The sequence below is a fragment of the Pleurodeles waltl genome, chromosome 7 (genome assembly GCF_031143425.1).
Source record: "Pleurodeles waltl isolate 20211129_DDA chromosome 7, aPleWal1.hap1.20221129, whole genome shotgun sequence".
NCBI lineage: Eukaryota > Metazoa > Chordata > Amphibia > Caudata > Salamandridae > Pleurodeles > Pleurodeles waltl.
Window position 1 is genome coordinate 1,478,645,039 of NC_090446.1, and position 17,225 is coordinate 1,478,662,263.

The 17,225-nt window shown below is 43.2% G+C and overlaps 1 protein-coding gene across 1 annotated transcript in view; it reads right to left on the bottom strand.

The window, feature by feature from the left end:
* Window positions 1-17,225, bottom strand: part of LOC138246542 (uncharacterized) — a 126,075-nt gene that overhangs the window by 84,730 nt on the left and 24,120 nt on the right. The window contains exon 3 of the mRNA XM_069201205.1: window positions 13,545-13,685. Coding sequence (XP_069057306.1) covers window positions 13,545-13,685 — 141 coding nt within the window. The remainder of the gene's footprint in view (window positions 1-13,544; window positions 13,686-17,225) is intronic.

Sequence of the window (17,225 nt, forward strand, 5' to 3'; positions counted from 1 at the left end):
TATCAAGGGGTGCATCAGTTTGTGGTATGTGACTCAAGCCCGATAGCACTATTAGGGAGAGACCTATTGTGCAAATTGGGTTGTTCGATAATGTGTTCGAACGAAGGAATAACAATACAGACGAGCAGTGATGGGGAAGAAGAGGACAGTGTAGAGGGGGATGAGATGGAAACTGTAGATGAAGAGTATCCTCTGATTTGCCTTTTCCCGATGATAACTGAAGAAGATATTCCAGCCGAATTACGGGAAACAGTCAGAAAGGAAGTGTGGGATATGACAGGGAAAGAGGTGGGATTGATGAAAGGAGTGGAACCAGTGAAAGTGACTGTAAAGCCCAATGCAATCTTTCCCCAGACCCCGCAATACCACATGGCACAAGACACCCTCATGAAAGTTGCTCAACTTATTGACGAATTTGTAAAGCAGGGAGTACTGAAAGAAGTGTTGAGCAGTCCATGTAATTCACCAATAATGGGACTGATAAAGCCAAGTGGAAAGGTCCGACTTGTGCAGGACTTGAGGAAAATAAATGACATCATAGTCAAGTGTTGCCCTGTAGTACCGAATCCAGCTGTGATAATGTTTCAAGTCCCTTGCGATGCCGAATGGTTCTCGGTCATCGACTTGTCACAAGCATTCTTTTCTGTGCCTCTTCATGAGGACAGCCAATTCCTCTTTTGTTTCAAATTCTTAGACAAAGTGTACAGTTGGTGTCGAATTCCTCAAGGGTTTTCTGAGTCACCGTCAATCTTCAATCAGATTCTAAAGAAAGATTTGGAGGCATTAGAATTGCCATTCGAGTCAACTCTAGTACAGTACATTGATGACTTACTGGTTGCATCAAAGACAGAAAGTGGCTGCACAGCCGATACCATTGCTCTGTTGAACCATTTGGGAAGGAATGGACATAAGGTGTCTCCTTCCAAATTGCAGTTCTGTCAGAAGAAAGTGAAATACTTGGGTCACCAGATAGAGAAAGGGTCAAGGAAAATAATGAAGGAAAGAATAACAAGTGTACTTCAAATGAGTCCACCAAAGACAAGGAGGGAGGTGAGGAAGTTTTTGGGAATGGTGGGCTACTGTCGCCAGTGGATTCCCAACTTCTCGACTCTAGCAAAGCCTCTACTGAAGCTGACCCAGAAGGATGCCTTGGATCAAATTGAGCTGAAAGGAGATGAGATGGATGCTTTTGTTGAATTGAAAGAGTGCATGTGCAGGGCTCCAGCTTTAGGTATGCCTGACTACACAAAGCTGTTCACATTGTTTTGTCATGAACGTGATGCATGTTCTTTGTCTGTCTTGACTCAAGCCCATGGTGGCGTAAACAGACCAGTAGCGTATTTTTCAGCTACTTTGGATCCGGTTGCAGCAGCACTCCCAGGGTGTTTGCGCGCCGTAGCAGCAGTTGGTATCAGCCTCTCTCAGAGTGAAGGAATAGTGATGGGACACCCAGTAACAGTCATGGTCCCTCACTCAGTTGAGATACTTTTGACCCGCTCCCGAACGCAACACATGACCGGAGCAAGACTCACAAGGTATGAAACGATAATTCTGGGCTCACCGAATGTGCAGCTGAAAAGGTGCACTACGTTGAATCCAGCAACCTTGCTCCCTGGAGAAAATGCTGAAATTGAGAACGCTGAAGACGTCGAGCATGACTGCCTTCAGGTGACTGAATTTTGCACAAAACCTCGACCTGACATTAAGGATACTAAGCTTGATGAAAATGACCAAATTCTTTTTGTTGATGGTTCATGTCTAAGAGACGGGATGGGGATTTTGAAAGCAGGATATGCTGTATGTACTGTAACAGGTGTCTTGGAAGCGGGATGGCTTCAAGGAGTCTATTCTGCACAAGTAGCAGAACTTGTAGCCCTTACAAGAGCATGTCAACTGTCTGCATTGATGAAAGTTACCATTTACACTGATAGTCAGTACGGGTTTGGGATTGTGCATGATTTTGGACAACTATGGTCACAGAGAGGTTTCCTGACTTCTTCAGGATCCCCAGTGAAAAATGGGGAGAGAATAAGGGAATTGTTACATGCCATTCAAGTGCCAGCAGAAGTTGCAGTGGTAAAGTGCAGTGCTCATACAAAAGGACAGGACTATGTTTCTCTGGGAAATGCATATGCGGATCAAGTCGCAAGATTTTGTGCCTTGAACTGTATATTACTCAGAGATGAATGGAATTCAATAAGTGAACCAGAACTCAAACCAGCTGAAGCATTCGCCTTAAAGGTCGTAGATACAATAGATGAACTAAAAGCATTACAGAATAATGTCAGGGAGGATGAAAGAGATTCCTGGATTAAATCACAATGTATAAAGAGACCAGACGAGTTATGGGTTTCAAATGGGGGAAAATTTGTTTTGCCAAACAGTCTCTTATCACAGCTTGTGCGGTTCTATCATGGGCAAGCTCACCTAGGGAGAGATGCCATGATAAGATTGTTCAAAACTGATTGGTTTAACCCCAGATTTCGTCAAGCTGCAGAAGCAGTTTGCCATCGATGTGTCACTTGCCAGCAGATGAACCCAGGAAAGGGAACAGTTGTGAACGCCAGCCACATTGGCAGGGCCAGTGGCCCATTTAGTCGAATGCAAATGGACTTCATTGAGATGCCTGTGCATGGAGGTTTGAAGTATGTGTTGGTGATTGTGTGCATTTTTAGTCACTGGATTGAGGCATACCCCACACGTAGAAATGACAGCCTTACAGTTGCAAAGCTATTGTTGAGAGAGTTGATACCACGTTTCGGATTCCCGATCTCTTTAGAATCAGATAGGGGAAGTCACTTCAATAACGAGGTGATAAAGTTACTTTGCGAAGCACTGAACATTGAGCAAAAGCTGCACTGTAGCTATCGCCCTGAAGCATCAGGACTGGTGGAGCAGATGAATGGTACACTGAAATCGAGAATGGCGAAAATATGTGCATCGACAAATTTGAAATGGCCTGACGCATTGCCCTTGGTGCTAATGTCAATGAGAAACACCCCTGATAGAAAGACTGGACTGTCTCCGCACGAAATTCTCATGGGCAGGGCTATGAGACTTCCTGCAGTTCCCGCAAACGCGCTTTTGAATATTACAGATGATATGGTGTTAGACTACTGCAAGGGTCTGGCTGACGTGGTTCGCTCTTTCTCTCACCAGGTGGAAGCAACCACCTTGCCACCGATCCAAGGTCCAGGACACGCACTGAAAGCAGGTGACTGGGTCGTGGTAAAGAAGCACGTGAGGAAGTCGTGTCTGGAACCCCGTTGGAAAGGCCCTTTCCAAGTGATCCTGACGACAACTACCGCTGTGAAGTGTGCGGGGGTTCCTAACTGGATCCACGCCAGTCACACAAAGAAAGTGTTGTGTCCCACAGATGTGGAAGTTGAAACGCTGAAACTGCCAGTGCCTGATAAAACAGTGCTGAGTGCTGAAACAGAACAAAACCGAACTGAAAGAGAACAGGCAGAAGCAGGAGAGAGAGAGATATTATTGGAGGACGAAGAGACAGACTCACTTGGGGAAGACCAAGGAGAAAGTTCAGACAGCGACGAAGCAGCTGAAGGTGACAAAGAACCTGAAGCAGCTGAGGGTAGCAAAAAGCCTGAAGCAGCTGAGGGTGACAAAGAACCTGAAGCAGCTGAAAGTGATACAGAGCCTGACGAAAGTAACGGTGACGAAGGGCTCGAAAAAGGTGAAAAAGCAGGAGAGCCTGATCAGAGGAGGGCTTTCCCAGAAGCAGACGATACAGAAAAAGAAGAATAGAACGTGATTGATTCCCCAGAAGGAGGGGACAAGGCGGAACAGAACGAAAGGGTTCAAGCTTCCTCAGAAAAGATCGCAGGTCCGTCAAATGGACATGGTGCAAAGAGGAGACTAAGTATATCACCAGTAAAACAAAGGACTGGAGAAGGTTTGAACGACGGAGAAAGGCCAAAAGTGAAAGAGAAAAGAAAAGAAGTGTCTGTCGTGGTACCAACCTCAAGTGACGAAAAAGACTTGACAAAAGAGGAAAGTACCAGCGAAGCAGAATCGAAAAGAGAAGCAAAATTGAAAAGGAAAAGGATACCAAACAGGAGATATTCCGGTCCTGAATGGGCATATGCAGTCAATGACGATTGGACTGATGAGTTTGTATCTCTAAGCATCGAGAACGAAGAAGAAGAGATACCAATAGAAAAGAAAAGTTTTATGGACTCTGTTGATTGAAAGGGTGATAAATGATATCGCTTGCTACAATATAACGTGAAACAAACAACCAGCTGAGACATTGCTAAACCGGATGAGACATTTGCTAAACCGATAAAGACTGAGTTATTGCCGAATTGAGACGAATGCTGCTAACCGATAAGTGACTTGGCCTCTTGAAGAAGACGGTGTGAACATTGCGCTCGTTCAGCTTTGTAACTGAATTGCTAAATCATTTCTTTTATAGGTGCTTCTAGCTCTCTGATTCTATACAGATCATGACGCAAAACAGTAGAAAGAAATATTATAAATATGTGTGTATAGGCTTAATAATTGCATGTGTACTAATAATAATGGCAATTGTACTTGGAATGCATGGTAAGGGTGAGAATGAGAGGATTGATGCTTCTACTTTTGCTCCTGTTACTGTCACTGAACTAATCGCATTGAAAATACTAGAATTAGATGAGAGGCTCTTGCATGATAAGAAAGAGCTTTCGTATAATGTTTTCTATCGCTTGCTAACAGAATATGTTGAGACAATGGATGCGAAAGATTGTTATGTGTGTACACAGATACCGACATCAGTAAAGGAAGGGGTGACATATCACCACATGCCTCTTACCTACGGGATTACATGTAGTATAGTAATGTCTAGATTTTATGGTCAAACTAACATACAGTATTTTTACTCGAATTATGATGTTACCTTTGCATATGTTCCTATAATAGCGCAGCTAAGCCAGATTGCTAAAGATTGGATGCTAAAATAATGAGGGAATTTTTCGAGCCAATGCTACCTTTTGAAACGGCTCACGCTCATAGGGAAAATCTTACCTGCTCGCTCTCTGCAGTAGAAATAAGCTTTTTAGATCGCACAGATGATAGAAGGGCACAAATGAATGCAAAATTAGAAAAAGAGCTACATAAGAGGACTTCAGTAGATAATTATGATTTTGCTGCAATAAAGACACAAGGGAGAATAGCTTTAGATGCATGGCATGTAGGGAAATTTTGTATATATCGAGGTGAATCTTATTATGATAACATTTTTGTAGGAGCAAGTGAGTGTAAACATACGTTTATCTTTAAGGCCAAATGGACATTCATGATGAACGGACTTGACCCTGTCATTCCAGGTGTAAATTACATTTGTGGGTATAATGCCTATTATCGTCTTCCGAAAGGATGGTGGGGGAGATGTTATTTGGGTATAGTGTTCCCAAAGGTTTATCAACTGGATGACTTATCGATGATTCAAAAGACATCTGGATCCCATCGTATCCAGAAAAGAGAGACTGCAGCTGCTGTGGTAGGAGATATATTTGGAGCCATGATTCCTTCATTGGGAGTTGTGCTGAATTCCATCAAAATAAGAAAGTTGTCTACTATAGTGGATAACATGTTGACAAAGTTTTCAGGTGCTATAATCCTGATAGATGCTGAACTTGCAGCGGAAAGAGCTATGACTCTTCAAAACAGGCTTGCTTTAGACATTCTTTTAGCAAAGGATGGCGGCGTTTGCAAAATGCTTGGTGCACGATACTGTTGTACTTATATTCCCGACAATAGTGTGAAGATTAAAACTATGTTTGCTAATCTAACAAAAGAGAGCGCAGATTTGAAGGAATTGAAAGAACCAGGAGTGTGGGAGAAGGTGGGAAAAGGACTTGCTTCAGTGGGAAATTGGATTGGGGGAATTTGGAATGGGATACTGCTAAAAATAATAGAGGGAATTATGATAGTTATAATTTGCGTATTTGGAATTTGGGGAATAAAAAGGGGAATAATAATGATTATGGAAAGAATTAAAGGAAGGAAGGAGGAGAAAATAATGAAAAGAATGGCAGAAGAATACAAAGCGAAAACTAGGGGAACTAAAAGGAAAAGAGAACTGACAGAATTTTAATGGAATAAAATTTGTGGGCATGGTTTGGTGTGATGACAAGTAGTCATCAGAGGAGGGATTGATGAAGCAGAAAATGAAGGTTTTACATTTATTTACGCTTAAACGTAGTGCTGCAATAATCATGTGTGACTTTAACCGAACTAATAAAGATTGTACGGGGACAAAATGTGCCCTTAGAGTAGTTTGCCAACATTTATAAGCGTGCTTTATATAACGTGATGTATTAGAATTGCACTAATCCGACATAATCATAAACGTGTGCTACGATTTGCTTGTTTGAAATGTTTTAGCTTAGCATAACTTTAGTGGAGGCTTCGGCCTAGTGGCCTGGTCTCACGGTTTAGATGCTCGTATTTTTCCAATGTGCTATTAAACGTGTATTTCTGCTTGAAGCTGTACTTTTCCACTGAGATCGTTCACATGCTTATCTTAAAGTTTCGTGCCAGCCTGGCATATTTTCTCTTTACTCCAAGGTCGATCTGCAGGTGCGGACAATGGAGGCTCTGAAAGTGAGCTAATTGGTATAAAATGTTGCAACTTGCGTACCCATCTCCAAGGATAATGTATGCTTAAGTAAAAGCTTGAGAACTGTTGTTTTTGATTGGACAATTTGAAGCTAACCTATGAACCCTCCAATGGAAGACCCTACTGGATTTGAACTGTTGTCTATAAAAACCAGGTGCACGAGAAGAAATTAGGCCATTACAGCCATTACCAGCTCGATACCCGCCATTTTGCAGACTTCGTAGCTATTATGGCCCACTTTGCTGCGACGCCATTTTGAAAGAGACTTTGATGCTTTCTCTAATCGAGAGAAAGAGACTTTAAATGATTCTTGCCCTAGAGACTTTAACTTTGATCCCTTTGCATGAAGTAGTAGTTTTACTTTGCCGCCGTGAGGCAATTGCCCCGTCCACCCCTGCCCCTTTGCCCCGTCCCATGCCGATCGAAACGGTACCCATGCTGATCGAGAAACGGTACCTGTGAGACGAAGACTTCCTTGTATGCTGAGCGTAATTGGTAAATATGAAAGGAAATTGTACAATTGCATTGTGTTTCTTTTAGGTAACCAACTGCTGATTTTTGATAAGAGCCCTAGCTAGGAGTTTTCCAAATTAATGTTGCTAAATAGTTTTTGCATGAAGTCCCACATGCCGATGTTAATTTGAGGTTAGATGAGGATTCCTTTTGTTGCACGATGCAATTTGAGACCTTGTTATGCTGACTAAATGTATGCAATTAGTTCATTACAGATTATAGTATTAGTGATTTGCATTGCTATTATCGAATGCCTTGTGATTCAAATGCTGAATAGATTGCACTTGTTTCGCCGCTATGGACAGCTATTAATGTTCATTTACGTTTATCATTTGGTGTTGAGACACATTTATATTCTGCTAGCTTTGTTAATATAGGGAAATAAATTCACTAACTTTGCAATAAACTGGTGTGGTTATTCCTGACTGAAAGGTCAGGGTTCGCCGAAATGTATTCTGGATTAATTGTTAAGTGTTATGTTGATCAAGGTATTGCTTATGTTCGATATTGATTATTGATTTGATTAAGGTGACCGATTAAGAGTACTGAGAGTCCCACTTAGTCAAAAGATTCATCGGCCTAAAGAGCGTCCGAATACAGGTAAAATTACTAGTACGGACCGCTCTATCAAGATGGCTGGCCAAACATACATGCACACTGAGGGGGAGTGCCGTGCACTCCCCCTCCGTCCCTGTCATTGCCCGTTTCCCAGCCCGTTTTACAATAAAACCATAATAAACATGGTTTATTATGGTTTTATTGTCAATGTTTTGCAGCTGCTGCTGCTGGCAGGGGGAAACATTCCTCTTCCATAGTGGAGGAGCTGCCGCTACCTAGAAGCCTTTTTAAACAATTGTCCATCACACAGCTTTTATGATAGAGCAGCCTGCACACATTTTTTCCCTCTGTACATTAGCACTCAGTCATACTGAACTGGGAGAACAAAGACGTAAGCTTGTGTTTTGCTGGGCATGGTCACAAAAAAATCCATATTCAATGTTGTCTACTTTTCCTGATGGCTGTGCTTGAGCAGCTCTTAGTCAGAAACGACGGTGTACTAATGGTAAATCTGCTCAGATTTTTACAAAGCAGAGCCATGGCACCCTGGATGAGTAGGATTTGCTGCATGGCACTATTGTCTATGCCTGCTCAGAAGGAAACACAAAAAGACAAGGCTCACGTGCTTTCACTGGCTGGCCCTGCATTCTGTGGGGTCGCTCTTCCCTCACAGGCGCACCCCCGAAGCATCCATAGCAGTCACCAGACCACATAAAGAGCTTTTAGCTGTCAATAAATGGGTTAAAAAAAAACTAAAAGTGGGCACCGAGCTCACTGTGCATGGGAAAGGAAACTGCCAGAAAAAGACCATGTGCCAGTCTGTAGGTTTTCTAAGGGTATGATCACATATTGATATTACCAATGTATTTTAAGTGGTTACAGCAAATAAGCTCACAGAAGTTTACCAGATACCATGCAGTCTTGGTATTGTAGGTTGATGATCTCCCAAAAAAGAAAGATCCTGCAACTACTTGATGAATAAAAAACATTGAAATTCATTAAAAAAAAACTGAAAGTTTAAACTGGGGTAATAGGTAGGACGTACAAAAAAAACTAATTGAAACCACTGAAATTCACCAGCCATCAGTGCCTAATTTGTGAAAGTAAGAGTGCCTGAAGCTCTGACGGTGGAGTGGGCAATTAGACATCAGGCCCCGAATACCAATATTAGACACTCCCCACTTTTCTTGCTCTTTCAGGCTCCTGCTTTCTCCCTTTGTTGCAGTTTTGCTGTCTTTCACCTTGTCTGTCTTTCTGATCTGTGTGTTTTTCCATCTTTTTCACTTGCTAAACATGTAATGCAGAAAAATGAGTGCCGTCCCTAAAACTATTTTTGTGGGGTTTGATCTGGTATGTTTTGTATTTTTATAAGACCTACGTATAATTCCACTTTAACCTTTGTTTTTTTCAGTAAATATATATATTTATGTGTGTGTGTGTATATATATATATTCAAGGGATCAAGGGAGCTGCGACTCCCGAAACGCGTAGAGTATTTTGTGTTTGTAGCCAAATTAAAGAAGACACCGTGTGGCAGAGGCGTCTTTCTGTTTGGAAGGCTGTTTGTATGCAAGATATATATATATATATATATATATATATATATACATAGCAAACAGGTCTCTTCTCAGCCAATACCCCGGGCCAGTTACACAGCAGCACAAGAATAGACGGCTCCCGGTCCAGCTCGAAACATCAGGCGATTTTGTATTCTTCTTCTCCTTTGGGCATCATAGTATTAGGTTAAACAAAGTGTGAATCATATTTAAAAAGAAAATGGGTGGCTTACATGTTTCGGCTATGCCTTCTATGTATACATATTTCAGGGATGTTATAGTTAGGCAATAGATTAAAAAAAACATAGAAATTCACTTAAAAAAACAAAGGTTACAGAGACATTATAGTTAAACGTACAAAACCATAGAAATTCACCTGTTAGAGTTATCTCAAGTAACTATAACTCATGCCCTAAGGTAACTAGAACTCACATACCTACCATGCAGAGTTATTTCGACTAAAAATGTACTCAAATATTACATTGATATTAACAGTGATGTTATCAAAGATGTCATGAGTCCAGTAATTTGTGGGGTAACTAGTAGTACATGGTGGAGGCATGAGTTATAGTTACCTTAGGGCACGAGTTTTAGTTACTTGAGATAACTCTAGCTATAACTGGTGAATTTTTATGCTTTCGTACATTTAAAATGTGAGCCTAACTATAACTAGAACGTCCCTGTAACCTTTGATTTTTTAAGTGAATATAAATAAATATATATAATATATAATACTTACCATTTAAACTTTTACCACGCATATGCTGTTACCGATCAAGCCTTTTCAATGCAATTTTTTTTTAAAAGGCATGCATGGTAAAGGTAAAGGTATATTTGTGGTAAAAGTAGTTTTCATTGTAAAGGAATGTGTGATAAGGCACATTCCTTGTAATGACCCTGGGGTAAATGCATGCGTAGTATTGGAATGCGTGGTTCCATCATACAACCATCCTTCAGCGGTATTGTCACACATCATTAGACTAACCTAATGTGTCTAAAACCTTAAATAAAACCTTATGAACAAATTCATAAAGTTAGTAAACTTGCTTATATATGCATGTGAACAATTGATATCACCTATTAACTAAGATGGACCTCGAACTCTAAATCTTTTTAATCTCTCACTACATTTTCTAGTTACTTAGGGCCAGATGTAGCATTTTCCGAATTTGCGATTCGGAAATTGCGAGTCGGTGCGACTCACAATTTCTGAATCGCAAATTCGCAGGCAGAACGGTGTCTCAGACACCTTCTGCGATTCGCTATGGGGTCACAAAGACCCACCTCATTAATATTAATGAGGTGGGTCGCATTTTGCGACACCATAGCGAGTCCCTGCACTCACAGGGATGATGGCCTGCTGAAGAAAGCTGAAGACAGCAGACCTCCATGTCTGTGACTGCTTTTTAAATAAAGCAGTTTTTGTATTTTTTATTTTGCAGCCCGTTTTCTTTAAAGGAAAACGAGTTGCAAAATAAAAAAAATAACAAAACCATTTGGTTTCGGTTTCGGTTTTTCAGAGTCCATTGGACCACTGCCTGCTCTGAAAAACCCTTTTTGGCAGCATTCACAAAGGGGAAGGGGTCCCATGGGGACCCCTTCCCTCCAGTGTGACACTGGTGGTAACTACGAATTGCTTTGTAACCGCATTCGCGGTAACAAAGCAATTTAGCATAGCGATGTGAGTCGCAAATAGGAAGGGGACACCCCTTCCTATTTGCGAGTCGCATGCGAGTCGGTACCGACTCGCAAATTGTGAATGAGCATCGCGATCGGCATTTTGCATGGCCCAAACTGTGATTTTCGCAGTTTGCACCATGCAAAATGCTTCCTACATCTGGCCCTTAATCACTCCATATCCTCTCACCTCACGCATGATGGTGAACACACCTGCTTACAAAGAGCAAGCAATTTACCATCAATCACACCAATTCTATTCTTGCAGCCTTGAAAAAGCCCCAGGCTATTGAGCCACTTAGGGGGCGAAACACATCAGCTGCTCACAACGTACCAACAATGTATATTTACAACAACTTGGTGTAAAAGTAAATGATGAAGACAAGGTAATTCAACCACTTAATAAACCGAAAATTACAAAGAGACAACTTTGAATCATTTTTATATAAGGGTAGATACACAATCCTTTTCTACAAGTTTGTCAATGCAGAGGTCAACTAGGTCCAAACCTCAAGAAGTGGTTCACCCCTAACTTTGGGTACTTTTAAGCAGAAGGGAGTGTTGGACCTTAATGTACATGGTAACCCATGCTCCTGGGTTTCGCTTTATGGGGGCCTTTTGGGGGTGAGACCCCACAATGCATACTTACCTAAGCAGTCGGGTCTGTGGCCCCTGAGTCAGGACTGCAATGTCTGTGTTGGGTTTTCTCCTGAGCCGAGGCAAACCCGCCTTTTCTTATTTAAAATGTACTTTTGGCCTCAAAAATGAGAAGAAGTTTCAACTTGTTTATTTTTTGGCTCAGGAACCTAAAGATATCAAGTGACTGATTTACAAATAAAGTAGTATGTCTGCATCCCTAGAAGTTCTTCTGTGAACGAGCGCTGATTTACTTGTTATCCAGAATTCACAAATATTGACAGGAGTAGGCTTAGCCAATCACAGTTTTCCAGGCATACTACTGGTATTGCAATGTGACATTTCACCATGTAATACTTGGCATGTTACTATTTCCAGAATGCAGATTTTACACACTGTACATTTCCTCATGGAGAATGGGCATTTTGCAGGTTGACTTTTTTCTGCATGTAGAAAATACTTTCTCTAGAGAAACCCCTTCACCCCATAAAAATGTGGGGTGTTCAGGCCCCCTTCTCATCTTGATACCACATTTACTTCAACTCAGTGCTGGAGCAAATGTGCTACTGTGATCAATGTGGGAAAAGTTAAGCGAGGATTTAGTGCCATGCCTCAGCCTCACAAACTGGCAGGCATTTACAATCCTTCAGGGCACCTAAAGTTTGATCCACCCACTTCACACTCCTTGCAACAGGTTTACTAATGCATAACTGTACAAAGTTGTGGTGTACAATTATCGAGTAGTAAATGCTAGGTAACCTTTGGTGGATTCATGACAGACATACCTTTCTGGTCATGTATTTGTCTTTCTTAATTGGGCCCAAAGTGTCAATATATTATGGGATGGAGGAGCTCAATGTAAATATCATTGTGCCTTTTTCTGAATTTGTCTGGAGGGATGAGGCAGTAACCCGTGGAACATCAGGACAAAGAATCACAACAAACCTGCTGGCATTGTTATGCTACATATCACACAGCTATACTGGGAGCTAAAAGAAGCCTTATAAAATGTGCTAATTCCACCCCTTTGTACACTGAAAGAGCACACCAACAAAGTCCAAACCCCTCCAGAAAATGTTGTGTCATTCCAAGAAAAATATGAAACAAATTTGGGGCACAATTGTGGTTTGATAACACAAATTTCCAAAAACATTTATTGGTTATGAAACCATCTGCCAGTTTAAAAAAAAACAGTCAAAAAGTTGCACCCACAGGTTTTCAACCTCACATGAGTTAGTATGTCTTCTTCTTGGTCATCTCACCCCCCAAACCTGCCACCCACCACCTAGTTGGTGTGGAAATTTGAGATGCGCAACCCCCGAATCTTAGGCCCAGATTTAAGAGGGCCTAGGGCCATTCCAGCGCCACAATAGCCCCATTTTTGTGATGCTAATGTGGCGTTAGGAGGCCAAAAACGTGCACCATATTTACAAAGCGGTGCAATACTTTGTAACTGCTTGCACCACATTATGCCTGCACCAGGCATAATGTATGCGTGGGGGCCGTTCCGGCGCTAGAGGGGCAGAAAAAATGGCGCACAGAAATCTAAGAGATTTATTTGCGTCATTTTTATCGGCATTTTTAATGACTGCTAAGAGCAGGCATTAAAGGGAGGCTTCCATTGTTTTCAGTGAGCCACTGGGTGCTTCGCAGGATTAGCGTGATAGTTTTTTACGCTAATCCTGCCAAGCGGTGGACTAGCGTAAAAAAATGATGACATCAGTACCCCTGACTACCACCATTGTGCGCCGTATTTTAAATGCGGTGCACAAATGGTGGCGGTAGGGGGGGCCAAGAGGCACAGTAAAAGTGGCACTGCACTAGGTGCAGCTCCACTTTTCATAAATCTGTCCCTTAGTGTCTAAGATACTCTCCTGCCCATGGTTGAGCACAGCATTGGGTGCTCTCCCAGGGCACAGTTTGAGGAAGTGCTTGATTATGGTGGTAAGTGCCAAAAGATTAGATTGCTGTCCATACTGTACCGATTATAAATTGTGTCCCTGCGACACATGACATGCAGCCCAGCCGGCCTTTCCGGGCATGCCAAACTTCAAGTATTCCACAGGGAAGAGCAATGAGGATGGACATAATCAATGCAGTGAACAGCAGGCCCAGAGCAGCTCCTGGGAAGAGAAGAGCACACAGTGCAGACATTAGGACCACATTATATTAAAGGTAAGAACATGAATATAGGGCCCGCTAGGAACCAGTTTCAAGGTCAGTTTTTAATTACTTCCAGGAATGAAACCTGGTGGAACCCTCCCCACTTAAAGCCCTGCTCATACCTGGTAATCAAAATTTAAATGCAATAAACAGTTTTCCTAAAGATCACCTGTAGACATATAACACCACAGCTGAAGGTCCTTCCTGCATGTTATTCACAGCTCTCTGTTCAACAGTTGTGCCCACCCACCACTGGAATGTTGTTGCAGCCTATTGTTTGATGCTGCTACTGCACTGTTGGGTTTATTCTATTGGTTCAGGGTCGACATTGGCATTCTGGTGGGGGTGGGGGAAGGTGAGTAGACAGGGGTGGGTTAGCGGGGTGTGGGAAGGGGTTGCATGAGAATATTCCTTAAGATTTAAGAAAAGAAGCTGGGATGGGAAAACTACATGCAAGCAGACATGTGGGCAGAGGGGTGCAGCCAGTAAGAAGTACGAGGAATGAGAGGTGCAGCCTGGGCGAGGTTCAAGAGAGGAGCAGTGCGGGATTGAAGAGATGTGGACATGGAGAGATACAGGAATGGCGCGGTACTAGCAGGCAGAGGTGTAGAGGGGTAAAGGTGCAAGCAGTGAACAATGTGGTCAGGAAGAAATGTGGTCAAAAGAGGTACTTCCTGTGAGAGGTGCAGGCAGGGAGAGGTGCATGCAGGCACGCGTGGGCAGAGGGAGAGTTGCAGGTGAGAAAGGCATGGGTCTTGAGTGTGTGAGGTTATGGAGAGACAGGGCGTGCTAGAGACGGGAAGAGATACGGATGATGTGTGCTCAGCAAGCATGCACACAGGCCTGCGCATAGGCCGATGCATGCAAACAGGTCACGATAAGGCATACAGCAATTACTCACACTACAGAAGTACTGCTTTGTAACCAAGGGGTACAGGCCCCAGTCCTTTTACAACGGCCTCTGTGCATGTGACGGCCACAACCACTTTGGCCATGTCATGGGGTCTTTCAGTAGGACACCCCTCCTTGCATTTGCACGTTGGGATCATCCATCTTTCAACATAACAGTCCTCCTCAACACCACTGACAAAAAAGTAATACAAAAGACAAAAACCCATCAAACTTACATAGAGGCTAACAACTTCATAAACACTGAAAACCATGAAAGTAAAATACAAAAATAAAACAAGAACAGAACAACTGCACATTCTCAGCTCTGTGAGTTAAAACATCCTCACTTCAGGACGATATCCTACAACCTTGTAGAGCCAACTGGACTTGGTTTGAGATGGTATCTCGCTGTCTCTTTTCGAGAAACGGCGGGGTTGTCTTCAGTTGGCTCTTTAAGTTGAAGGGAGACCCCCATAGTGGGGCTCTTACTTATATCAGCTCTAGTACTGTCTCCACAACAGGTAGATTAACCAGGAGACTGTTCATGAATATTTGCCTCCGACGAATGTGTCAGAGGTGATGTGTGAGAGTTTCCCCTTAGACCCCCCAGGTTGTCATCATCACACCCTGAGTCTTCCAGGGAAGACATATGCTGGCAACATCAGGGCAGTGACTTTGTTGCCTGTAATGTTTAAAGAATGATACATTCCTGGTGATGGTTTCACCACCTTTCTTTGCAGTGATCATTGTCCTTCGAACAGCACTGACCTTTCAGGGGTCAGTCTCAAACGGCAAACAGAATTTGCTCCCCCAATGCCAATTCCTTGATGTTCTGTACCTTGCATTGACACAGGGCTTCAGCTACCTCATCTCTTATTGTCGACGGCTCCACAACATAAGGAATAGTGTCACCCACCATCTGTCCAAACACAGACTGCTGGGTCTCACCCTGGTCATGGCATGCCGAGTGAGCCGATATTCTCATTGAAATGCATACAGAGAACATTCCATGTTCTGGTCTTTGGCCAGCGCAATCCTCAGGACTTTGTTCAAAGTTCACATGAAGCGTTCAGCCTCAACATTTGCCTGTGGCTATCGAGGAGTGATCCTCAGGTGATGAATAACCCTGGATGTTATATAATCAACAACACCTCAGCTAGCCATGAGTGGCCATGACCTTTCCTAGACAAGGCATAGTCTGACCAGCAATCACAGACTCCAGAATTTCAACTTTGGTATATTATGAAAAGTCATCGATTATCACCAGCATGTTCCAGCCATCAGGTAGGCTTCCAAAATCAGTGCTGGTTGGATGCCAGGGAAATGGAGGAATGGCCTCCATGATAAGAAATGTAGGCAGCTCTGCTGGGCCACTAGCATGACACAATGGGCATTGGCACACTGTCCATTCCACTTGGTCTTCAAGGCCAGGGAACCAGGCCTTACACCTAAGCCTGGATTTTGTTTTGACTACCCCTAGGTGGGCAGTGTGAGCTAGGTCCACCACCTGCTGTTGTAGTTCCCCAGCTATCTCTAACCTGGGACCCCTCATTAAACACCCTTCCAGCGAGATAGCCTCTTCATGACGGATATTATGCAGCAACAAAAATGGCCTGCAGTGCCTCCTTGGTGCAATGAGATGCATTGTGACTAAGCATGTTCCAGTTTCCTGATACCACAGTCGATATTGCTAACTGAAGACACTTGCCCTTTGTAGTAGCCTCAACCAACTTCCCATACTCCTCCACTTCATCAGCATCCAATTCCTCACAGACACTGGCCGGTCTTGCATGCTTGGAGAGATAGTGTGCTGCATTCTGAGACCCAGGCTGGTATACTACAGAGGAACTGTACTCCTGCAGCTGGAGAATCCACTTTTTGATTCTCATGGTGATTTGGAGGTCGAGCCAGTGAAAAGAGGGATCAGTGATTTGTGGTCCATGTGGACTAAAAAAGGGTGGTCATAGATATGGATGTGAAAACTGTGACATCCCCAATGAATACCAATGGCATGATTCTCAGTGTGAGAGTGCCCTTGTTCAGTGTCTATCAAAGCATGAAAGGCATATGCTACAGGATCCCATTCACTACTGTCTGCACTTGGCCTGGCATTCACTGAGGGTTCAGAGTCATGACCAGTGGTATAACGAAACTTGAGGGTGCCCCCCTCCAAAGTACATGGAGAGGACCCCGTCCCCTCCCACACAGACCCAGTCACGAGCTCTCAGACCAGGGGCCCACAACCCATGCACAGTGCTGACTGTGCTGATGGGGTTCACTAGGGATCTGCCCCCCCCAGCACGATGGGGGCTACAGTGGGTAAAGTTACGGTACTGGTCATGACTAGGATTAAAGTAGGCCAGGGAAGTGTGTCTGGGGTGTGCTTGCTTGGCCACTCAAAAAGGTTCTTCTTCTGGAGGGTCCCATGCCCAGAGCGCATTCGCCTTTGTCAGTTCTCGAAGTGGAGCAGTGAGGGTCGTCAAGTTCTGAATAAATCGGCCACAATATGTGACTATCTCCAGAAAGCTACTTACGCCCATGACACTGGTGGGAGCCAGGGAAGATCGAATGTCCTGGGCTTTCGCCAGATCTGGCATGACTTCATTGTT